Source organism: Benincasa hispida, chromosome 3 (assembly GCF_027475165.1).
Source record: "Benincasa hispida cultivar pf3 chromosome 3, pf3_genome.v1.1, whole genome shotgun sequence".
Classification (NCBI taxonomy): domain Eukaryota; kingdom Viridiplantae; phylum Streptophyta; class Magnoliopsida; order Cucurbitales; family Cucurbitaceae; genus Benincasa; species Benincasa hispida.
The window spans coordinates 3896965-3923684 of record NC_143480.1 but is presented as its reverse complement, the minus strand read 5'-3'; the positions used below and the strand labels follow the sequence as shown (position 1 = coordinate 3923684).

Below are 26720 nucleotides of genomic sequence, written 5' to 3'. Positions count from 1 at the left end.
GTGCAGTTAGAGTAGATCATATACGGGCTAATGAAAATTTGGCAGATCCTTTGACGAAAGGATTGGTCAAAGAGAAGGTTTTCAGAACCTCAAAAAGGATGAGACTCGTGCCTATAAAAAGATGAATCACTGTGAGGAAAACTCAACCTATAAACTGGAGATCCCAATAAACAAGTTAACGGGTAATAACTGATCTCAAGTGATATATAGTGAATCATGCTAAAACAAACACAGAGTTCCATTCCTATGATTTAGAGTTTGAGCATGATATCCTAAAGCGTAAGAGATGTTGAACTCAGTTCTTAATAAGATATATACTTGATGACAAGTGGGGTACCTAGCTACAGAAGTACTCTTGATAAACTCACCTATGGGAATGTGGAAGTGGGGGCCGCTTCCTATGGAGTTTTTAATGCTAACTCTCTAGACCATTCATTAAACCGGGATACACGTGTTAAGCCTTAAAGCACAAACTTTCGAACTACATCCTAATGACACTATGTGTGAGATGTTGTTAGAGACAGAGTTCAAAACTAAGGGTTACTCTAGTATATTTTGAATCATCTACACTATGCAAAGGTTCAAGTCGTAAAACAGCTTTGCTTATGCATAGTGTTGTATAGACTGGAATTGCTCGATGAAAAAAATATTTTTTCTTATGTTTAAATTTTCAAGTGGGGGATTGTTTGATGAAAGTTTGATTTTTTTTTTTTTTAAAGGAAAAACTAAAGGGAACCAACCTTTGGTTGAGAATCCCACATTGATAAATTTTGAAAAGGAAGTCTCCTTTTTATACTCCAACATTGGGTTATAGGTTTGGGCCCCAAGGGGTACCCATATTTTGGAAGGAGTGAGGAGATAGACCAATGTGGATTCGGTGATAATTTTTGTTAGCGGTTGGCCTTCTCGGTCTTCCGTGCGCACGTTCATTAGTTATATTGTAATGAACAAATGAAGATTTATGGACAGAAAGAACAAAGAACTTGGTTATATTTTTGGTACCTCTTGCATTACTCGATCACGAGCAACTTGCCCATTAGCCTTGAAAGGAGATGTTCAACTCCAAGATTTGAAGTCATGATAATGACTGTATTTCTGAAATCTACAATACGGCCTTGACCATCGGTCAATCTTCCATCATCTAAAACTTGAAGAACACGAGAAGAGTGTTGAAGACAGAGATGTGAGCTCTTTACTTCATAAACAAAACAACACTTAAGGCTTCCTTCCACCTTACTGCCTTTGTCGGTTGCGCCCTCCTTCCTCATATCCAACATACCTGAAAAATCACAAAGACCAAGGGGCTATTTCCCTCGCAATTTTATTTTATTTTTGTTCTTTAACAAGCCTGTAGTCTATTTGCATTGCAAAAGAAATGGATTTCAGAAACCTAGTTTTGTTAAATTTATATTTGGTAATATGTTCATAAAAGTTAGCTTGCAGTGCATAATGTAAATTTTATGAGCTTGAGTTTACAAACTTGCAACTTAACATAAGAAAATTCAAGTTTCTTAATCCTAGATTATAAAAATCTAGCTCACGAATCAAACACTCTCTAAAGTTAAAAATAGGTCAAGCCCAACATTTTGATTACGGTATCATCATAAAGCTAAAAAATTATAGTTGGAAGAAAAAGAATAAACCAACCTTGATTTACCAACTTCCGATTTTTCATATCTCTATAGTTGAATATTGCTTCTATGTATATTACCTTATTTTACCATTGTACATGAGATTGTATCTCAGTACGGGTGTTTAAATAACCTGACGACTCAAACAACTCGAACTATCCAACCTAAAATATAAGGATTGAGTTGGGTTAGTTTTGTTCTTAGATTGGGTTGGGTTAAACTTTTTTTTTTGTTGGGTTGGGTCGGGTCGTGGGTTAGCTAAAAAAAATTTGGGTTGACCTAACCCAACCCGAAATTTATATATATATATATATATTTCTTTTTATTTAAAGTTTGCCATAAATATCATAGATATTTTGTATTTAGCATTTGAATTTTATGAGATTTTAGTTATTATTCATGTGTTATATATAAATTTACATATTTTTAATTAAAAATAAAAAATAAGTTATAACTCGACAACCCAGAGACTTTATTTGGGTTATTTGGATTGCCAATTAACCAACCCGAATTTTCGAGTTGAACCTAAAAATACCCCCAACCCAACTAACCCAACCCTACCCATGTACACCCTTATATCTCAGTATAATAAGCGTTGATCATTTGGAGCACCTTTAACAAACATTCTAGTGATATTAATTAATATGCATAATGCAACCGTTTTTATTTCAAATTTCAATATTGTCACATATGTACCGGTATAGTCACTCTCATATACAAAAGAAATACGTAATATCGTATGTGTGAAATATTATAAGTATTAGTTTTTGTTTTAAGATTATTTTATGTTGTAGATACATATAATTTAAAAATTATTTTCATAAAAGATATTATCGGTTATATTTGGATGGTTAAGAAAAAAGTCATTCATAATTTTGTTTTCATAGAATATGAAATCCTAATTTTATAATTTAGATTTTTATTTAAAATAAAAAAGATCGTTCTAATTATTTTCATAAAAATAAGTTTTGTTTCTTTAAACATTTTCAAAAGGTTTGGTTAATTCTTTTTTTTATGTTTGGAAAAGGATAGTCTTATTTATATGTACTATTAAATGTAATAATAAAAAGTTGAGGTAGTTAATTTTTTTAGTTTCAAAGATTTTGTTGGTTTTATAAATTATGAAAAAAAAAATCATTTTTTTTAAAATGAACACAATCTTGTTGTCATAAAAAAAGTTTACAATTTTGAATATTTAAATTATAAAATAGATACATCATTTATAATTTTTAAAGTAAAAGATTAAATCCTTTTTGCTATAAATCTCAAAATTATAATTTTAATATTTATATTACTATTTTTTAATTTGAAAAAATATTTTATTTAAAAAATAATTGGGTATTAATTTTTTTGTTTCAAATATTTTGTCGATTCTATAAAATTATACAAGAGCTTTTTTTGTCTGAAAAGGAACAAAATATTAGTATTATTGTTGTTATTATTATTATTATTATTATTATTATATATACACACATCCCAACCATTTCAATTTAGTGTTATATTTAAAATAGTAAAATGATTACTTCAATATAAATAAAACAGTAAACACTCTTTTTTTTTTTTTTTTTTTTTTTTGCCACAAATCTAAAAATTTTCAATTTCAATATCTATGACATTTTTTTATGGTCATGAAAAAGCTTATATTCTATTACTATTATTTTTAATTGAATCTCTTATTTTCAAAACATAATAGTTTATTTTATTTCATTCTTAACAAATAGTTAACTTACCTTGTTGTAATCATAAATTTATAATGTCATAAAAAAGTGGAAGAAAAATTAAAATAAGAAGAAAATTGATATAAAATATAAATTACAGCGCGATATAAAGATATAATTTTAAAAATTGGGATGAAATTAAAATTTGAAAATCAAATTTTACTTAATATCTCACTAACATTATTCTCATATATCATTTCCCTAATTTTCTCAAATTGATCATCCTCTCCCCAATTTCCTCAACATTCATAAAATAAAATCCTCTAATCTTTATCTAGAAAAAATAGAGTAGACTAAAGGAGTATTTACATTTTTTAAAATATTCTCAGCCTTCCCTCCATATCTCCTCACCATTATCATATCATGTTCTTGTCGATCCAAATAAGAAATACATTTTTTGTTTAAAAAAATATTCAAAATATTCTCACCTCCTCTTTCATATATTTCTCTTCCCTAAATTTATCAAGTGATTTTCTTCATCTTGTCCATCAAAATAAAACTTAAATTAAATTCTAAAATAAACACAATGTGAATTAAAAGAAGAAATTGAATTATATCGAGGATGATTTGCATTTTGTTTTTGTTTTTTTTTTTTTTTTTTTTTTTTTTTTTTTTTTTTTTTGCTAATGTTTTTTTTCGAAGATGTTGAGAAAAAATATAGGCAATAAAATACATACAATAAGACATAACAAACTATGAAATAGAAAATAAACAAAAGAAAAAAATGAGAAACAAAGTATTCACAAACGACTATAAATCAAAATAAAAGAATATTAATTTTCTTAAAAAAATAAATGTAGAATGTTTTGCAGAAATGGTGAATTGAAGTAAACACATGAGGACTTACATTTTTTTTGTTTGATAATGCTTTTTCTGAGGATGCTGAAAAAATGTTGGGAAAAAAACACATACAATGATACAAAAAAAAAACTATGAAACAAAACACAAAAGAAAAAGAAAGAAGAGGAGGAACTTAACTTAAAAAAATAGAGAAAACAAAGTAGAATGATGATTACTTTTTTTTTTTTTTTTTTGTCAGAAATGATGATTAAAAGAAAAATATTAATGGTCTCTTTATATAGAAAGATGTTTAACTAGTGGTCTCCTTTGCACGGAATGTTTTAGGGGAAAGGTAGTGAAAATGAAAAGATGTTACAACTATATTAAAGGAGAGTATAATGGGAATATGGTTAAAAATGAATGGCAAAATAAGAATGTGAAAATTCTCCTACTTATAAGATTCGGACGATCCCTTTAGCATACTTAGCTAAGCACACTTAACTTTAGAGTTCTTATGATTGAGTCACCGAAAAGAAAGTTGCACCTTGTTAGTATAGATAGTAACTTTCAATTATTTTAAGTTTTTCTTAACTATACTTTCATGTCTTCTGATCCTTTTCATTCAGATGTGATATCGGTTCATTCATGTACCATTCCTGAATTCGAATAATTACAATTTACTCATGACGCCATGGTTTTTTTTTTTTAATAAAAAACACATATTTTAGTCCCTTCAAGTTAAAACTACAAGATTTTCTTAGGTGCTACGAGATTTTTTTTTTTTTTTTTTTTAACACTACAAGGTTCCTTTTATTTTATTTTTTAAATAATACAAAATATTTTAATTTATAAACTATTTTATACGTGCATAATTTATATATTCTTTTATAGTATATTTTAAACTTAATGATGGTCATTACAAAGTAATTATAATTTTTTTTTTCTCACCGATCTTCTAAAAATTTTATAAATATTTTTTTGTCGACTTATTTAGAAAATAAAATTCTCTTGTTTACAAATTAAAATCGTATTATTAATAATTATACTATCTCTTTAAACCTTACAACAATTTTCTTCGCTAAAAAAAATGTGTGTTTTCTTACTAATATTTTAAATTTTGAATTATACAAAAACTCCTATAAACTTTGTGCTTTGCGTAAAAAAAACACTTAAACTTTCAAAAAATTCAAAAATACCCTGTAATTTCAAAAATAATTAAAAAAAAATGCTCTTATCATTAGTTTTAAATGGAACCTGTTAATGTTCTATGACAAAAATATTCTCGAACTTTCAAAAATTTTACAAAATACCTTTAAACTTACAAAATAAAAAAAAAATCAAAATTGTCCTTATTGTTAATATATGAATAGAAATTGTTATTGTCATCTTATCTTTTAATCTTTATTTTTTTCCTCCCCTCTTTTCTTCAATATTTTCATATTCTCTTTTTTGTTAACTGTTTGACATTTGTTAATCTAAAAATAAAGAATAAATAAATAAAAGTATCCACTTCAGTTAAGCTATTTAGACTAACGCAAAGAAAAAAGAGAATAATGTGAACATCATGGGATCATAAACACTTAAATGCTTTAACAAGGTTGTACGTTAGTAGTTGGGTATGTATTTGGCTAGTTGTCATTTTAATATGTTTTAAGGATAGATTTTGATTTTGGAATTTTGTGAGATTTTTTGTTTTAACATTTTGATTTTTATTTTGGTTGCTGAAAAACTTGGTATAGCTAGATAAATAGGAGAATAATGATGAGTATCGATATGAAAAATAAAATGAAGATATCTAAAGCCCTGTTGGTAACCATTTCGATTTTTCGTTTTTTGTTTGTGAAAATTAAGTCTAAATACTCTCTATTTCTTACAATTTTTCTTAAGTAAAATGGTCGAATTCTTAACCAAATTCCAAAATAAAAACAAGTTTTTAAAAGCAATTTTTTTAGTTTTCAAATTTGGGTGGAAATAATATCTATAGATTTAAAGAATAATAACAAAAAAATCAAATGGTTAGTAAAGGGAACTATATAATTTGTTTTAACTTCATCTATATAATGATAGGAGCATTATTTCTTTATTTTTTTTTTTTCAGACAACTATAGGCTTAAAGAATAATAATAAAAAACCAAATGGTCTGCAGACAACTATGAGAAGTTCTTAGGATGAGTCTTAACTATTATTTTGTTTGCCTGAAAAAAAAAACTGCCATTTATGTTTTCTTGGATCTGATTTTGGTAAATGTACACGCCCAACTTTCTTTAATGGCTTTTAAACTACTTCATATGGAGCAAAAACAATGAGTTTACCCGAAAATGTACCTAGGGTTCATCTTAATCTCATTTGAGTTTGTTAGAATCTTGTACAAATTAGGAACAAATTTATAGTGGGTGATGTTTTTAGTATAAGTAACCCATTATATACCATTTTAGTATAAAGAATGGTAAATAAAAGTAAAATTTAGAAGAAGAAAAAAAAAGAAAATATAAAAAAATCTAGAATCAAGCTAATAATAAATTGAATCAAATAAAAGTCACCAATTTCATGCAATTCATGAAAAATATCCACCAAGATAAAATTAACATAAATTGATGGCTTAAAATATGTTCGAGTACTATTTGGATCCTTCTCATCTATTTTTACTATATGAGGAGTGGTTTTCATCTTCTGAACTATACACCAGCTAAGTTTTAGTGTTAGTTTGAGATTGGTATTATAAATTTATTTGGTGACAAGTTCTTTTTTTAAAAAAATTGTGGGTTTTTCTTGCTCAATCATCTTTCTTCAAACTTAGTGAGATTTCTTATTGTGCAAAGTTCGTTCTAATGGTGAGCATCAGACAAAGAACACATACCTCAAACAGTAAGATGGTAAAGATTAAAGAGAAGACTAAAAGAAAATTTCACGTTAAGAAGATGCTCCTCCATCAGTCAGAAACAAATATGGAGTTCAATTTTGAGGACTTCCAGTTTGAGGTTTTCCAGCTTAGAATAAAGAAATTGAGGTTTTTCTCCTTTTGCTAACCCTAAATCTAATAAACTAACATCCAAGGCTATCTTATGAGTCTTGAACTATATGTAGAGACATATGGAGATCAATGTTCAAGAGACAGTCTAAAGGATTTTATAGTATAGGGATTGTTGGTTTTTATGTTCTAAAACTCGCAGTTTGTAAAAGTACATATTCTATTATTAATAAAAGATGTTAATTTAACATTTCTTCAATAAAGGTATTGAATCTATTAATTGCATTCTCAGAGTCTAAATCCAATAAACTAAGACTCATGACTATTATATGAATACTTTAACTTTATGTAGACACATAGAAATAGATCAAGTTCAAGTAAATAGCCAAAATGGTCTATAGTATATGATTAAGGTTAGGTACCTTATTCTAGTAATACTATTGGATACGGTGTACTCCATAGTTGTTACAAGTTGTTGTAAAGATACTACAAACGAAGTAATCCAAATTCGTTTATGTATTGACATGAGGAGTGGGGGTATCATATGCAATGAATTTGCATAAGATTGGACCAAGAAATAAGTCATTCTTACTTTATAACGTTGTTTGTTGTTTAAGACGGACTATTTCACTTAGATGACTTGGGTAACTTGATCTTAATCCTAAGCTAATTATGAACTCCTGTTTATTTGGGATTATCCTTAGATTTGCATAGGGAGAGTTGGCTCAACAGTGCCGACTCAATAAGCTTCCCATTTCAGAGGTAAGACCGGGTAGATAGCTAAGGATAAAAAGGTGCAAGACAGAATTCACGCCTACCCGATTTAAGGATAGGAGAAAGGTTATTCTCTTAAGTATTGGATCCAGGTCTTTAACAAGGGGCCCCACCTTCTCATTGGCTCAAAGAGATATGGTTTAGTGGTTGGATCACAAACCAATTGTTCATTAGAGGATCCGTTGGAACTTAAGGAACAAGATATAATATCAAGGGTGAAACAACATATTGACCCAGTCGGTATTATGAACAATCTGTAAAGAGTCGATTTACTAGTTATAGTTATATCGTGTGGACATAAATATATCTACAGTGAGGAAAGTGCAACTATTGAGCTATAGTGGTATGATTCGATAGTTAACGAATACTGATTAGTTAGGTCTAAAGAGTTTAGCAAACTAATCTTAATCGTTGGAGCTCGTGATTTGTAGGTCCATAAGGTCCATCTACTAGCTCGTAAAACATGAATGTCTTGAATTATTAAATTGAGTGAATTTGAAATGATATCAATTTGAATTATTCAAATTGAATTCCAAATTTAAAAATGTTCAAATTGAAATTAAGGTTTTTGAGTTTGAATTAGTTCAAGATCAAATTAGGGTTTGTTTAAATTAACGTTTAATTTAACGAAATTGGAGAGTTTATAATGTTCAAATATTGATTTAAATATTAATTACATGAATATGATTCATGTTTAAAATTAGGTGTGCGGTTAATTTGATATTTTATATTAAATTAATTAATTAAAAATCAAATTAATTTTCATTTTTTAAATTTCAATATGAGAAATTGAATATTAAAATATTAAATTTGATTAAAATTACGGAATTAATAACATTGAGTTTAATTATTTTAGAATTAATTAAAAGAAAATGGAAATTAAATTTGAATTAGAAAATTGGGTTTTGTAAGTGGGTTCCTCCCAATTTCATCTTAGCATGATGTGTAAATCCATGCTAATCACACAATTTCCCATTTCCAAATGAAGCAGCTGCTGGCTTCAATGCATGGAGGAAGTGCTTGCATGTAGAGGCTTGTTAAAAACTCTCCAATTGGGTTGATGAAAAAGTAGAAGTTGCTGGAGAATGTCTTCAGCTGTATTCATCTTCTTTCTCACAAACTCTCTTGATTTCGTTTACCAAATTCATTCAAATTCGAGCTCCATCACTCAAATTCAGCTGAGAATAATAGAGAAGATCTCTCGGTGGTTCACTATCGATTTGGAGTTGAATTAACGATAAGAGCAGCTTGGAATTGGAAATATTCATTAAAGGTATGTTTATTCAAACCCTCTTATGAAAGCATGTTTTTATAACTTAAATTAAATGTAATTAGAGTGTTTATTGATTCTACTTGCTTCCATTGCTTGCTTGTGTATTACTTCAGGGATAAGGTTGGGTACCTTATCCTAGTAATACTATAGATACGTCCCACTATGTATTTGATACATCATTTAAGAAGTTGTTCGTGATCAAGATCGTTTGAGGATCCATTCGTTGGAACTTCGAGAGACTTGTTGTGGCAATTAAGGAATCTACAAAGGTAAGAATCGTTCTAAGCTTCATTAATGTTTTGCGAGATTTAAAGAATGAAATCGATGTTCATCTGACTCTTTGTGCGATCAGCTTTTGAGTAGTTGTATCTACAATTTCGATTTTCTCATCTATTCATCCATCAATTTATGCTTGCAATTTGGATTCTACTCGTCATTTGGGATTTTTTGGTATGTTTAGATTTCATCTTTAGTTTGTTTCCGCATCCTCTCAGTTTTTTTTAATCTAAATTCATTACATTATTTGCTCGATAGATTTTTCCTCCCAATTCTAGGTCATGATTCTTCCTCAATTTTTGTATTCAATTTCATTTGTGTTTTCTAAATTTGTTTTAATTTGTGTTGTATTACTGTTTAATTGAAGTTTGTTGATGTTATTAGTCAATTTGATGATTTCTATAAGTTTCATCTACTTTTGATATTTCCTTTGAGGCTTCATGAGTTAATTTCTACTTTGGTTTGAGTTAATTTATGTTTTGGTTTGAGTTAATTGTTGTTTCGATTAAGATTTACTTTCTTTTTTCAAGTCGTCATGAACTTCTCAATACAAATCTATCACTGATATAGTAATATCAATATAATATATTAATATGAGTGTATTACGGATAGATACATATCATAATCTATCAAAGATATTAGTCTATCGCTGACAGACTCTATTTTCTATTTATTATGTTATCTATCAATATTATGTGTGTAATAGTAGGGCGATAACTATAATTTGTGTTTCTTGCATTGATTTGGAAATATGCTTAAGCTTGCAATAATGGTGTTTCATAATGGACAATGAGATGATAAACATAATTACTTGAATTACAAGACTAAAGGTGCGTATTGGTCATTGAAATTATGCATTTTTAAAATTTTGTGAGTTTGATATTAATGGAAATTCAATTGGATGCATCTCTTTCTTCCATACAATTGTCAATCTTATTGGATTATGGTATCAATGGCATTCAAATTATGCTTGAAATTCATAAAGATTACAATGTTGCTTGGTTTTTTTTAATTTAGTTAAAGAACAAAGTACAAGACGTACATTAGTTGTTCATGTCACTTACATGATTTTAGAAAGGATCTTCAATAGTAGAATTGATAATTATTTCTATGTGATGTGTCTTGTCAAGAAAAATTATTGTAACAAGTTTCTAAAAAGAGTGCTAGTATTGTAAGATGAGAATTTGAACGTGCTATTTATGTTAATTTCCCAATTTCCTATTTAAAAAAAAAAAAAAAAAGTTTCTTTTAAATTCTATTTTTTCTCTCTCTCTCAAAAGAGGGCAATTATTTAAGGTAATTAGGTGTTTGTTGAGATCCTTAAATCTAATGAAAGTGGTCATACAATGAAGCGATACATAATTTTATATACGAGAGTGACTCTATTTACGGTGAAAATAGCTAAAACATTAAATTAAAAATCGTTGCATTATATTTATTACCCTACAAAAATAGTATCTTATATATTTGATAATTGAGTTAATAGCACCATTCATTTACATTGCACCACATCGAAGAGCTTTTATGAAAAAGACATTAACATAAAAATATCAATTATTAAATTATCCAATTTGTAAAAAATTTTAGTAATTAAAATATTTTTAAAAAAAATTATAGAATTAAATTAAATTTTTATTTTGAATGACAAAACTGTGGAATATATTTACAAATATATATAACACAATATCATAGTCTATTATCGTGATATAGACTATCATCTGTTAGGGGTGTACGTAGTCTGAGTTGGATCGGGTTGGAAGATTTTTGTGGACCAACCCAAAAATTCGAGTTGGCTAATAATGAACCCTATTAGTTCTTTTTTGGAGGGTCAACCCAACCCAAAATTTCCGGATTGGGTTGGATTGGGTCACCAGTTTTGTTTTTTTTTTCTTTTTAATTTGACTATTTTTTTTTAACTTTGATTTATTTATATATATACGGGTCGGGTTGACCCGACCCTGAAATGGGGTAACCCGAGACCCAACCCAAATTTAATATTTTTTAACATTCTTAACCCAACCCAACCCTTGCGATTTGGGTTGGGTACTCCGGGTTGGTCAAGTTACCGGATTTTTTGAACACCCCTATCATCAGTGTCTATTATGACACGCTAAGAAGCATAGACACAAATACGGATACATGATACGGATATGATACGGTATGACGATACGTTGATTTCTAAAAACCTAAAATACGAATATGTTGAAGATGCATTACATGTATATATATATATATATATATATATAATAATGTCTAATTAATTGTTATAATACTTATTTTAAGTTAGCTTAAATAAATTCAAGAAGAGAGTGAAAACTTGAAAAAGAAAATCCAATAACGTCGAGTGATTATTGTGTGACTAGAGCAAACGGTAGGAAAGAAATAGAAATTGAAGAATGAAGAATGAAGTTGATGATGAAAGGAGTGTGAATCATGACTTAGTGAGATTGAAGGGAAGAATGAAGATTTAATTACGTTTCAGGTTTTTTCTTCTTTTTTTTTATGTTTTTATCATTTTTATTTATTTTGTTTTGGATTGCTCAATTTAAGTGGACTTTTATGTTTGGAAGTGATTTTAAAATAATTGAAATCACTTTTATTATTTTCAAAATCACCGTGAAACATGTTTAGTCCTTTAAAAAATTTTGATGATATGAAAATTGCATTTAAAAGTGTAAAATTTAAAATTGGGAAAGTTGCATGAATATTTATTTTACAATAAATATTAGAGTTTATGTAGTAAGATAAAAGTATTTGTAAATATAGATTTTTTATATTAAAGATTTAGCCCAGAAAAAGGAAAATACTAAAATGGACATGGGCCCATATAAAACCGTTTGGCCAGAATGTAAAAGACTATTTTATTAATTATAAATTTCATTTCTACCCTTCATCTTCTTCCGAAAAACGCGAAAAACACTTCCAACCCTTTCAAGCTCCGACAGTGTCGTCTCCTTCCGATTTCAACCTTTTGATTTCGATAGTGTCGTCTTCTTCCGCTCTGACAGTATTGTCTTCTTCCCCATTGATTTCACTCCAAACTTCAAAATGTACGTTGTTCTTCTTCGTTTCTTCGTTTCTTCTTTTTCCTTTGTTCATCTCTTCATCACTGATAGCAAGAATTCAAAAACATAGGGCTTCGTTCTTCTTCCATTGACAGTTTATATAAAAAGATAAATAGTTATTTCAAATTAGGGCTACATGCATTCTCCAGCTTTTTTAGGTGTTTCATTTTATTATGCATTTTGGTCATAGTGTAGTCATCGCAGCGTAGTCATCAAAATGTTGATTATGTGAAGATTATTTGTAATGTTGATTGTAATTTTCTAGTTTTTCGAGGAATATGTAGATAGTTTATTGTTGACTTGATTGCTAATTATGTGAAGATTAGTACTGTGTTTCGTTGTGATTTGCTGATGTTTCAGTGAATATTATACTAATTTAGTTATTTATTGTTGTTTAACTGAAGTTATCACTGATGCTTTAGGGAATATGTTGACAGTTCATTGATAGTTTGTTGATGGATTTGTCTATCAACAAACTATCATTGATGCTAATTTAGTTCCCTGTATTGTGATTTGATGATTGTTTATTCATAGGAAAAGTATCTATCACTATTATTGTTATCAATGATATGAATGTAATGGTTTCACATGTTTGTTTTTAGGATAGAAGTTATTACTGATGCTTTAGGGAATATGTTGACAGTTCATTGATAGTTTGTTGATGGATTTATCTATCAACAAACTATCACTGATGGATGCTATCATTGATGCTAATTTATTAGAAAAAGATAAAGAAGATATGACGAAAAAAAATGTAAGTATTGATTGATTGATGATCTTAATTATAACATTAACATATCATTGATAACCAACTATCAGTGATAACACACTATTATTGATAGTTTGTTATCAGTGATATTATAAATAATAGGAAGCTTTATTTACTCGACTGATACTGATAGCACATTGATGTCATATTATATTTGATTCCATGATTTCAAGTGATTGAAAAGACTCTTAAAAAGAGTCCAAAAAAATATCGACCAAAGGTTGTCATCGAAAATATAGAGGACAACAAGAAACCAAAAAGACAAGCACCAAGAAAATTTTGGAGAACACAAAGAAACAAAAGAAAGACAAAAAGAAGGTCTCTCCAAATGTATCCACCAAGGTGTCTCCAAGCAAAGCTACAAGGCAATCTCCAAGGTGGAATGACGACGCTCCAAGCTTTGATCTCAAAATATCACAACTTTGATTGACAATAGATAAACTTGTTTATTGACAATAGACTTCTGTTTGACAATAGTTTGGAAATTATTTTGACAATATATAGTGATTGTTATGATTTTGGAAATTACATTGTTATTTTACAAGATCAATGATAGTTATATTGAATCAATATGAATCCTTCATAAATGTGATTGATATAGTTGCAACTTTCAATTTATTTTAGAAGTTGTTTGGTTGGAGGGAAAAGAGGACGATCGTATAGTATAAATGTGACTGATTCATAAATGTGATGGATATCGTTGCAACTTCGTATAGTATTTTGTTATTCAGTGATCGTGTAGCAAAGCTAAGCGATCGTTTAGCCGAGCTCAGCGATCGTGTAGCATTTGGTACACGATCGTATAGCATTTAGTAGGCGGTCGTCTAGCATTGGGTAGGCGATCATATAGTGTCACACCCTCCCCTCCCAGATTACTCTTTTATTCTGGAAAAGGATATGACCGTGGTAGTTACTAGCCCCTCCTACCAGTACCCACCACCCAAGACTTTTAATCTAAATACCAACCTGTTAAAACACTAGTAATATATACAAACAGCAAACCTCCCTTAAGGTTCTACAAAGATTACATAAATACATGCATGCAACCAAGACATTACATTTAATAAAGAATAACAGATCCCCACAAGCAACACCAGCGAGATCCTCTAGATCGACACCAGCGATACTCTCTAGAGCGATACCAAGCTTTTCCTGTGAAATTCTTACCGATACTCACCTCAATTCCTAGCGAGATTTCCCTCGAGAGCGATATTCTCCTTACAAAATCCCACTGTAATTCTCCACGATGAACTGCTTGCTTGTTCTTCACAAGCAGCTGTCTGCTTATGCACCAATATCATTTCTTTCAATTGTTGTAGCTAAAGGAAAACGAAAGTTTCATAAATAAAAGCATCATATTGACTAAAGAATGGATATCAACAACAAAGTCTGTTCCACTAACAAAACATTAGTAACAAGGTCTCTAATATATTTATGACAAACATCAATAACAAATTGTCTCACTATCTAATGGTAAAATCGATGACAACAAGCAACAACTACAATCTAATTGACAAATTGGTGAAAAACATTGGCTGTCTCACTATCATTGATAAATTGATAACAAACATTAATTACAAAACAAGCTTTTTCATTACAAACATCAATTACAAATCAAGCTTCTTCATTAAACAACTGGTGGAAATTTGCATGTCCTACAATTATGGTCACAACGATGATATCGACTGCACTTCGAGCTCCTTTTCTTTTCATCAATTGATAATATTCTTTGTTTACGTGGTCGTCCAGTCGGACGTTTAACTATTGGAGGTAATACATTGGAATTGAAGTCGAAGCTTCACGAATTGGAATTGATCGAAGTATCACGGAGCTTCACGAATGGGATTTCATGGAGACTGATTCATCGATATTTCACCGTGAAAGAAAAAGGAAAGAACGACAAAAAGGAAAGCAAAAAGTATCACGGAGCTTCATTGATTTGATTTCATGGAGACGATAGATATTTCACTGTGAAAGAAGAAGAAGGTCATGAACGGCAATGTTCAAAGGAGGTCACGAATGTGAAAAATGAAAGTTAATAAAGGAAAAGAGAAGGTAAATTTGGAATTCCAAAAAAAAGGAAAGGTTTACCGGTCAATGTTTGCTATAATAGCAAATATTAAAAATGTGGTATATATAATCAGATTTGTTTCCCATTTGTATTATTCAATACAAATTTCCTTTAAAATTAAATTAATTTTGAGTGATTAAAAGTGTGTTTTCGAGTGATTTTTAAAATAAAAAAATAAAAAAATATCTTTTTAAGTGGTTGGGCTTAGATTTTTTTAAAAAAAAAAAAAAATCAGTTGCTTCAAATCTTGTATCAGACACATATCTGGATATATCTATATCGTATCTGTATCTGGTATCAATTATCTGCACAATTAAAAATATATGTGCTTCCTAGATGACACAGGTAGAGAGTAAAATTTTACTATATGTATAAAATTTTGATTAATTTTATTATATTTGAAAATATCCCTAAAATAAAACTATATCACATTTACTTAATAAATACTAAAAACCATTATATTTAAAAATCATAATAATTTTCTTAGTTGACATATGTTTTTTCACTAGTATTTTAAAATTACATTTATATTCATGACATTCTATGTTTTCGATTAGTACTTATCCTATCAAATTGTTCTATCATAATTTTTTATATGATAAATTCTTTTTATCTTTTTTTAAATATTTTAATTTATTTTTATGTGTGAGATAATGGTGGCGTGCATAAAGTCTTTAATACATGTTGAGGTTTACTCTTCTATAAAACTGTAATAAAGAAAAAAGACAGGCGTTTCGATTTCCCTCGCCAAATGCCAATGCATGAGATATTCCAAAGGATAGCATGCTCAGACCAATTTCCCAAACATCCAAATTTTCCAATCTCCAATGCAAAATATCAATGCGATCATTTACTTCGATTTCATGACCAAACCCTAATCTCCATTCCAATATATAATATATATTATACAGTCTTTCCTTCCGTTTCAATTGTTAATTAGTCCAAACCTAATCTCATGGAGTCAACCTCCATCCGTCAGCAGCCGGAAGCTCAAGCCAGGAATTGGCTTGAACTGCCTTCAAAAGTAATCACTTTTCTTTATAAAGACCGTTAACTGTTAAAACTGACTATTTCATTTATTATATAATCTAGGTTAACTCGATCTTAATCCTGAGCTAGCTATGAACTCCTATTTGTTTGGGATTATCCTTTGATCTGCAAACAGTGAGAGTAATCCAACAGCACCGCTCAATAAGCTTACCATTTTGGGGATAAGACCAGGTGAATAGTTGGGGACATAGCCTTACAAGATGGAATTCAATCCTACCCTATTTAGGGTTAGCAGATAGGATGTTACTCCAGGTCTTGAACAACGGGGTCTCGCCTTCTCATGATAGAGAAAGGATTTGATTCATAGAGATTATGAATCATAATTATTCATTAGAGGATCAGTAGGAACTTAAAGAACAAGATGTAATCATAGGGGCAAAACGGTATTTGTGACCTAGCCGTGATTACGAATAACCTATGAGGGATCGACTTATTAATTATTTTTTATTAAGTGGAGATAACATATCTACAGTGAAGGGAGTTCAACTATGGGCTATAGTGGAGTGTCCCATTAGTTAACGAACAAGGGTTAGATCGGACTAATGAGTTTAGTCAATTAATCTCGAATCGTTGGAGCCCATGATCTGTAGGTCCGTGAGGTCCCCCTACTAGCTCATAAATGGATAAGATTTAGGGTAGCTTGAGAAATTAATTTGAAACGTTCAAATTAAACGGAACAAGAGAAAATATATTTAAATATGATTTAAATATATGAAGATGATTATTGTGCAAAAAATAATTTAATATTTGATATTAAATTAATTTAAGAAAATCATTTTTGTATTAAAATGGTTTCAAAATCATTTTTTGTTTTAAAAGAAAATGGAGAAACGGTTTTGCATGGTTGCACAAAATGGGGATTCAATTTTCTCCATTTCCTTCATCTTTATGCTCACACAAAGGTCATTATCCTCTCTACATTGATTCTCCAAGCATGAGCTGCAAGCCATGCACTCAATTTCTTTGCATGTTCATCTACTATATAAAGAAGATTGGAGTAGTTGGAGAAAGGTTAATGCAGAATTTTGAGAGAAAAATTTTTGTGGAGAAGAAACTATCTTCTTTAATCGGTTGCTGCGGGTTCTTCTTAGTTGTTCACTTCTTCAAGCTGTTTTTAAGTCTCACAACTCTGCCTAAAGCTCCAAAAGCATAGTAGGGAAGGCTTTGAGGTGGTTCACAGTGATATCAAGTGAAGACAACAGTTGTACAAACGTTTTCTTGGACAGTTCATCAAAGGTATGTTCTGAAAACTCACTTTTTAGAAGAGCATGCTTTAGTTTTTGCCAAAATTAGTGAATTTCAATGCTTATGGATCTTTGATACTTCCAGTTCATATTATTTAACTCTTTCATGTCTATCATATAGACGATGTACTCGATCTTTAGAAAACAAAAGCCTATCGTATAGACTTTGCTACTCGATCGCGTAGCAACGATCAGCTGAATGACTATCGTATAGTCAACTCTACGCGATCGTTTAGTCTCTGCCAACACTATTGCTTAGTAAAACTCTTTTACTTGATAGCTTGTCACCGTGAGTTCTTTCCAAATGAAGCTACTAAAATTAGGAAAACAATTTTCCTTTTATCTTACGATTACCATAAAACTTCCAATAACCTCCCACTCAATCGGTTATTAGAGAAAAATAACTAGTTATCATATAATTAATATATTATAAATAAATATGCAACCAACTTATCATACTATATTTATAACCTATAGTTTTAATATTTCATCATATGAAACATATAAACCATAGTTCTTTTTCTATTTCATGGTATTTAATGTAAATCATATTTACATTAATTCCTCCAAATAATGTATCTAATACATCACACCAATTATATCACATATTATTGAATTTCCTCTTGTTAATTTGAACACTTCAAACTAACCCTAAAATCTGATTCTCAACTTGAACCCATTGAGCAACCAATGGGACCTTATAGACCTATAGCTTGAAGCTCCAACGGTACGTGAATAACTGACTAAACTCTTTAATCACGAGATCCACCATCCGTTAATTGTCGGGCACTCCACTAAAGACTGACAGTTGCACTCTTCTCACTGCAGATATATTTTTGTGTCCATATAAATCAATCAACAGTGCGATAACCCTTACAAATCACTCGTAAGTACAACTGGGCTAATTTACTATTTTACCCCTGTAGTCACATCTAACTTCTTAAGCACCACTGATTCCTCTAATGAACAATAAGCCATAGTCCTACTATGACTGACTCTTCTCTTCCAAAGAGATGATGTGGTCATTATGTTCAAGACCCAAAATCAGCCCTTAAGGAAGCAATCTATCTACTTACCCTTGCTTCGGGGAAGGAGTGAAATACATCTTGTGTAACTAAGTTTCCAGCTCCCTAATCAGACAAATCTTCAAAAAGGTAGGCTTGTTGAGTTGGCAATCTAGCCACTCTCACCCATACTAATTAAATGACCACCCTCATAGGCAGAAGTTCCCAAAACATTCAGGATTAAGGTCATGTCATCTATAGTCATTTTAGTGAGATGTAAGTCTCAATTATCAACACCATTATATAAAGAGACTAATCATTTCGTGGTCCAATCTTATACAAACTTTTTATACAGGACACCCCCACTCGCATGTCTCCACATGAATGGTCAGGATCATACCATTTATAGCATGTTACAACACTTGCAACTATCTACAAAGCGGGCCGTATCCGTAGCGTCACCAAGATAGAGTATCCCTCATTTATCCTTATACTACAGACCATTTAAGTTATTACTTAAGGCATGATCCACTTATATGTCACACATACATGCTTAAGTTTACATGAATAACAACGGGTCTTAGTTTGTTGGATATGAGTAAATGTAACTAAAAGAACACTTATTTTATTTATAAACAGTGTGTACAAACTATTTACAAACTACGACACTTCGGGAGAATTAGGACACCAATTTCAATAGTGATCGCATGATGTAATTATCTCTATAAATTTTTCATCAAGCTGTCGCATTTTCAGCGCTTTTTCCTAATTGTTTTAGATAAAAGAGACAGAATAACATGTATTTCTATACGTTATCTTCAGACCAAGTATAGAAAGTGCCACTATGTATGAGCTATCCCATCCACGGGCCTCCTCGCGCCCAACTTTAGGACTTGGCCTCTTAGACTCACAATATACGCATGGGAAAAGGCTTCGGCATCCTCTCGCTCTGCTAAAAGGGATATCTTTTCATCCCACACAACTTGGCCATCATCGCAGCCATAACACATACCTTCCGAGAACACATTAAGATGCACCCCTCGAGGTGATGCTCGCAAGCCTGCCATGGAACTTTACAGATCGTGGCACCCACCCACACTTTTGCAAAGTCAGAAAACAAAATACAACCCTCTATTTTGCTTGCACTACCCTTCAGCTGACTTATTGGCCTTCTCATGTGGCAATGCTGCGAAGATGCTTCTCTTGCTCTTGATGCAACTTTTTTACTTTCTCTGAACTGCCAAATTGTTGGTCATCTCCAACGTGCCCCAACAATTGTGAATTCACCCACTTAGGCATGTGGAATGAAATAAGGGACACATTGGCTCCACACAAAGGGAGCATTCTTACGGGATAGTAACCCATTCTTGCGAGTTACTTCCCAATCACTTGGCTCATGCCAACCATGACGTTTGCCCATATAGACTCTTGATGCACAAATGCACTTGACCGGTGCATGTCTCCCTGACCCTCGGTTCCTTTGCTTGTAACCATTAACGCTATCCACCGTGACATGGTTGCTTGTCTTTCTGCTTAATGTTCAACATGACATGTTTGCTCACTTATGTTGGTGTGTTGGATATTGCACCATCCTCCTTGGTCGCATCATGGCATTTCTCTTGGATCCCTGTCTTTGTCAGATGTGTCGACACTCACATGTTGCATTTGCATTATCTGCACAAATGGATTCACAATCTACTATCTCAAAGTTAAATCGTGACACCTAGTACATTTCTCCAGCTCTCGGTCTCAGCCAACCACCGTCTCTTCCTCGTAGTTGAACGTTGCCTCGCCTCCACAGCCGGACTCGCAGCGAAGCCACTGCCGCCATTCAGCGGTCTCATCAAACTGTCGAGTCGCTCACGCCAATCACGATCGCAAGCACCTGCGACTTTTCGTCGTCGTCTAATGTCCTTCTTCGAGCACTGTTGTTTGTGGGTCTTGTTAATCTGATCAACGCCAATTGCCACCATCCATCAGTTGTTGCCCAATCATATTCACCTCGGTCCAATCGCTGATTTCTCCCGATTTTGGGTAAGATCTTGGTTTTTATTTTGGAATTTTGGGTTGTTGTTGGGTGTCCACTAGATTTTTGGATTAAACCTTACCTGCACACAATGTTTAAACTGTAGATTTGAGTTGGTGGGTAATTTACTTGCTGTCCAGCGGTGCCAGAGGTTAATTTTGACAATTTTGGCACACGGTTGATGAGTGCTAGGATTTAGAAAGTATTTTTGGAATGGTTTAAAGGCTAGAATTTGATTCTAAATGCTTGCGTATGGGTTTTGTATAGGTTTGGGCACTTTAATTGAAGTTTGGAATTGGTTTTGAATCAAACCACGAGTTGGATAAGTAAGTGTCTCGATTAGAGGGTTATCTAAATGGTGGTATGCTTTTTAATTGGGCTTTATGGTTAAAGTTACTTTTTTTTATTATTATTAAAACTTGTTTTACTCATGATTGTTGCGATTTAGGTTTTTTTTACCAAGAAGTTTTTCAAACTAGGAGGGTTGGGTCATGTCGTTTAGATTTGAGGTAAGTATCTTACTATCAGTTTGTCTTCGAGTCAAACGCCTTAACGAAGTTTTTGATGCTAAGAATGGATATGTACCATGAAAGCATGCTATTATGAATTGGAATGACTTATTACGCTTTAACATGTAAAGACTGTTGTGGGCATTTTGGGAACCTATGAGTTAGGTTTTTATGTGCATGACACGAGATCTTATAACTAAAACCTTTAAATTTCATAGCCTTTCTTTGGGTAGTCTTGATATGGACTTGATGGAAAGTTGTAAAATCTCCATAGCTCAGTTTTTGAGTGGTTTGTCTTTGACAGACTTGATGAAGTTGATCTTGGCATGGACTAGATGTGAAATCTTCATAGTTCAATTTTTCAGAGGTCTATTGCGATATAATTGATGAAGCAATAAACGTAAATGTGAAGGTGTGGTTGTCTTATATGAAAAAGTTTAGGGTCTTTTTCTGGAGCTTTCATATTGACCCAAGGTTCTATGTTAATGCCCTTAAATAGCATGTCTTTATCGTGGAATCAATTAAAATTTAAGGAGAAAAACGCTTAGAGTTATTGAAAGTTCAAGAGGTAACTCACTCTCTTTAACAAACTTGTTGCCTTATTTCACTATGCATCAATTCAAATCGTCATATTTTATATTTACTCAGATAAATTATTTATTGTTCTTTTAACTGCCAGTCACTTGTGGGAATTGTTGGGAATGACTAGTCAATTAGTCATATGTTGGAATGACTTGTCATAAAATTAGGCAAAATTTTCTAAATGTATTTTAATATTTAATTTAATTTGAAAACGGTTTTTGTATTTAATTTAGATATGAAACATTTTTTTATTTAATTTAGAAAAAAAAAACGTTTTTGTTGGATTTTAATAAAAAAAAAATGGTTGTTTTAGTCATTAAAGTGATATTTGAGTTTTGGTTTATTACTCTCTATTTTAGTGATCCTGAGCAAAGTTTTTACTTGATTCCAATTCTTTTTCAACGAGTGCATATCTGAGAAGAGTGTTGTATTAACCTAGGGGAGCAACCGGCTTCTGGCGATTTAGTGTCAAGGTCGCATCGATTTTGTTTTTATTTCCACAACATAGCAATTGAGATCCATAATTGATTTTTTTGACACTCCATTTTTAACATAATATATGTTATGAGTAATATCACCAAAAATATGAGTAAATACATAACCCTTGTATACATGAGATGATCCAATTTTGAGCAATTATCTCTAAGGTAGGATAGATTATATTTCTTATAGAAGAACATCTTGTTCACAAGATTTAGCGAAGTAAAACCGAACAAATTTATAAAAGAGAGAGTTGTTTTATGAGAGAAAAGTGTTTGTGAAAAAGGTTAGAATGTAATTTGAGGAAAAGACATATTTGTAGACTAATTTGCGGCCATTCGGATGGTATTGTCTCTACTTCAATTTGGTTCTTTATGAAAAAATATACATTTATGAAAGATGAATGTAATCTACATAAATAATTACATACCATTTATTCCAATAAAATGGACCTAAAATCTTGTTTAGTTCTAGTTTATGTGGTAGTCAGAAGAATCTTTTATTTCGTTCCATGTTCAGCCCATTGTATCTTGAGCTTCTAGTTTCAATTGATTATCTCCTTATCATTGTTTTTTTTTTTTTATAAACTATAAAGATTAAATAATCGAAGTTAACAATTACTTTTGAAGAGTTTTTTCATGAATTATTATTCCAAATTTTGAAGTATAAGGTCCAAATTGTTACAGATTTCAAAGTATAGGAACTAAAATGTTATCGACTAAAGTTCAATAATTAAATTGTTACTTCTATGAAAGTTTAAGGGACTAAAAGTATGCTTTTAACGTATTTCGTTCTTATGATTTCAAATTTTCTTGTTTTTTGATAACTGGATATGGTTTATATCCTATATCCAATATCAGATCAAACACAGTCACTTAACATGAGTACACTATGGGATGATATTTAGCATATGCGTTTCTGTTTTTTTTGAAAATTTTCCACTGGACTAGTGCCTCATATATGTTTGAACTATTTTCATATTATAAGATTTCTCTAATGGGGTATGTATTGCATTTTGGGAAAATATTAGAAGACAGTACTTTTGTAATTACGGTTGACCGTGGTTTGACAAATTAATATTGAGCTTGATATACTAGCTCACTTATGTGAGTGGTATAATGCTTTGAGTGAATACTCTTGTAATTTAGGTTGAAGAGAGATTTTTGTGTGATTGTAATTTTTTTTTTTCAATTTTCTTGTTTCCTTTTAATTTCTTTATTATTTTTCTACTTATTCCTTCCACATGTCTATTTATCGATATTGTTTTTCTTGGAGATGTCTTATCTTGATGTATCTTTCGACATAAACTCACTTTTTGGCAAATCAAATCAACTAAAAAGACTCTGGATTATAGATTGCTATGACATCTAAGACAAGGGATTGACTAAAAAAATGTGTTAGATGTTTGATTGGAGCCAACATGAAAAAGATGGTAATTTAAAAAGCAAAAAGGCATTCGTCCTTTTTTTTTAACTAGATTTAATTTATACTTTATCCATAACATTTCAAAAGAAAATGTTTGGCTTATAAAACTTTGAAAATACTTCTTTATATCCATGTGCTTGAAGTCGGTTTAATTTTATTCATTTCAAATGTTTAATTTTAGTTTAGGGAGATTTATTCCAAATAATTAGTTTTATAAAATTATTTTAAATGACAAAACTGTTGATCAGTGATGTCTATCAAGGTTTATTGTGGTCTATCACTAATTAAAAGTAGCATTTTGCTATATTTATAAATAAGTTAGCTTATTTTGCTATATTTAGTAACATCCCATTAATTTATTGTTTTCTTTTGTAAAAATTATTATCTTTGCAGTTCCACTATAGATTTTGAAAACATATTAATATAATGTATTTTTTTTCATAAGATAGTTATTATTTAGGATAATTTTCACAAATAGAAAAAATGTCAAACTATTTACAGAAATAGCAAAAAACATGACACTTAGGGGGACGTTTGGGGCAAAAAGTTGGTTATTATAGTTATAAGTTATTATAGTTGATTATAATAGTTTGTGTTTGGGGTGTAAATTATTTTGGTTTTGGTTATAATATTATGTGTTTAAGGTGTAAACTATTTTAGTTTGAGAATAAAATAGTTAACACTATAACAGAGAATAAAAAAATGATAAATGTAAAACAGTAAAAACGGTAGTAAATAGTAAATACTTTAGCAAATAGAGGTAGCTAATCGAAGAATACAAAATTGTATTTAATGTAACAAGAGGTGGTTATTATAGTTGTATGATAGTTCTTGCCCCAAACACACCTGATAGACATAAGTATCTATCACATAGTATGAATTATAGACTTTTATTGGTTTTATAAACATCGATAGACTTCTATCCATATTTATCAAAGAATATTAAATTTTATTATTTTGTGTAAATAGTTTCTTTTCTTTTTTAAAATCCCTCTATTATTTATCTAATTTTGATAAAATTAACTTTTGAGATACCAAATTTTATTCAAAAAATACGGAATCCTTAATAATACAGTGTTTTAACCCACTTTAAAAAAAGAAAAGAAGAAAAAAGTCTAGGAAGTAAGTAGTTTAAGAAAATTGTAATTTAACCTATAATAAAAAGGTAACTACGTTTGCACAGTAGCTTTGCAAATCCTACGCTGCCCATAACAAAGTTACTTGATGCGATTACGAACTGTTAATGCGAGAAGAACCTTTCCCATTTCCTCGACCAAACCCTAGTTCTTACTCATGATGATCATCCCAATCTCCATCTCCATCTTAAAATTCCTCTGAATTTTCCCTAAAAATCACTATCGTTTTCAATTATTTCTTTTCCCATAGCCATGGAATCGAACTCGAACCCTAATTCGGTGGAAGAGGAATCGAGGAACTGGCTTGAACTGCCTGCAGATGTCATGTCGATGATTCTGCACAAGTTAGGTCCCGTTGATATCCTCACTAACGCTCAAGACGTTTGCTCTTCGTGGCGTAAGATCTGCGAGGATCCTCTAATGTGGCGCGTCATCGATATGCGGTATTCCGGTGATTGGTGGGACATGGATTACGATTTGGAGGAGCTGTGCAGGCAGGCTGTTGGACGGAGTTGTGGTCAATTGGTTGACATTAACATTGAGCATTTTGGTACCGATGATTTGCTCCACTATATCACTCAGAGGTATGTTCTTGTTTAATTTTTGTTTCACTGGCTTAGATGTTTGTAAGGTTCTCTTGTTATAACTATATGATAGGGAGAAATCAACCTCAAGTCTCTACTGTAATTGAATGCCGTTGGATCCCCTGCCCATTGCGTATTGAACTTGCTGTTTAAATTTTACTTTCCAAATGTGATTCTCTCCTTGTTTTGTTCTATTTTTATAGTTTCGAATGAAAAAAAAGATATCTGCTTTTGTTCTTTGCTGTTTTATGTTCATGTAATGCATAATTCAAACGTGAATCTATGGGATGACACTTAATATTTCTGTGAACTGTAATTTTGACTTTTAGCTAAAAAAAATTGAAGTGGGCTTTTATCTAAAGCGTAGAGATCATTAGTGAAAGCGTAAAAACAAAGTAATGAGGGGGAACATTCAGGACGAAAATTAAAATTGAACCATTTATAAGGCTTTGTATAGATTAGTATATATGTTCAATTCATTTATTGCAGGAAAAATCATGTTTATGGATAGATAATCTGCCTTGCGTTACCTTATGATGTGGAGGATGACAAGTTTTTTATGTGAAGCTTAGAATCAGTTTTCTCTGAAATAGTTCTTGCTCTGCAATTTCCTGTGAAAACTATTTCATTTTTTCCATCACAATTGTCAAATATTTTATTAAAATTCTTTTTCTTATAGCATGGACATTGGAAGTAAAACCCAATGAACATGGAGCATATGCAATTCCATTCTTTTTTTTTTTTTCTTTTGGTATTCCGTTTAATGGAGAAGAAGTTTCCCACTAGTCAGAATGGAGAGGAGCCTCTTGTAAGTCATGGGTGACTGAAGATTCTTTCGGACTATTTTCTTATTGACAAAGCTTTCTCTGATTTTTGGGTGTTTATGTGATGTCTTGATTTTGAGTTTGTGTTTCCTTCACTTTGATGGTTCTATATATTAATTTGTTGCAGTTCAAATCAACTTAGTAGACTCCGCCTTGTATATTGCAATCGCATCTCAGATGAGGGATTGATTGAAGCAGTTTCAAGACTTCCATTGTTGGAGGATCTTGAGTTATCTTTCTGTTCATTTGACGTGGAAACTTTGGGAACTCTTGGTCAGAGTTGTCCTGGTCTGAAATCACTGAAATTGAACCGTCAATTTTACAGACGGGTTGAATGTGATAAAGGAGCCCTTGCTATTGCTGAAAATATGCCTAATCTACGTCACCTTCAGATATTTGGCAACAGCCTAACAAACAGTGGATTGGAAGCCATTCTTGATGGTTGTCCTGCTTTAGAATCTCTTGATTTACGCCAGTGTTTTAATTTGAATCTGGCAGGACAGTTGGGAACAAAATGTTCTGGAAAGATAA

General features: G+C 31.0%; 1 protein-coding gene across 1 annotated transcript; it reads left to right on the top strand.

Annotated features, from left to right (window-relative positions):
- Positions 1 to 24829: 24829 nt before the first annotated feature.
- Positions 24830 to 26716, top strand: LOC150036973 (F-box protein SKIP19-like; the record flags this gene model as incomplete). Its single annotated transcript, XM_039027856.2, has 2 exons — positions 24830 to 25365; positions 26317 to 26716. Coding segments are annotated over exons 1-2 (732 nt in total), but the record flags the coding sequence as incomplete, so codon positions are not given.
- Between the last annotated feature and the right edge of the window lie 4 nt (positions 26717 to 26720).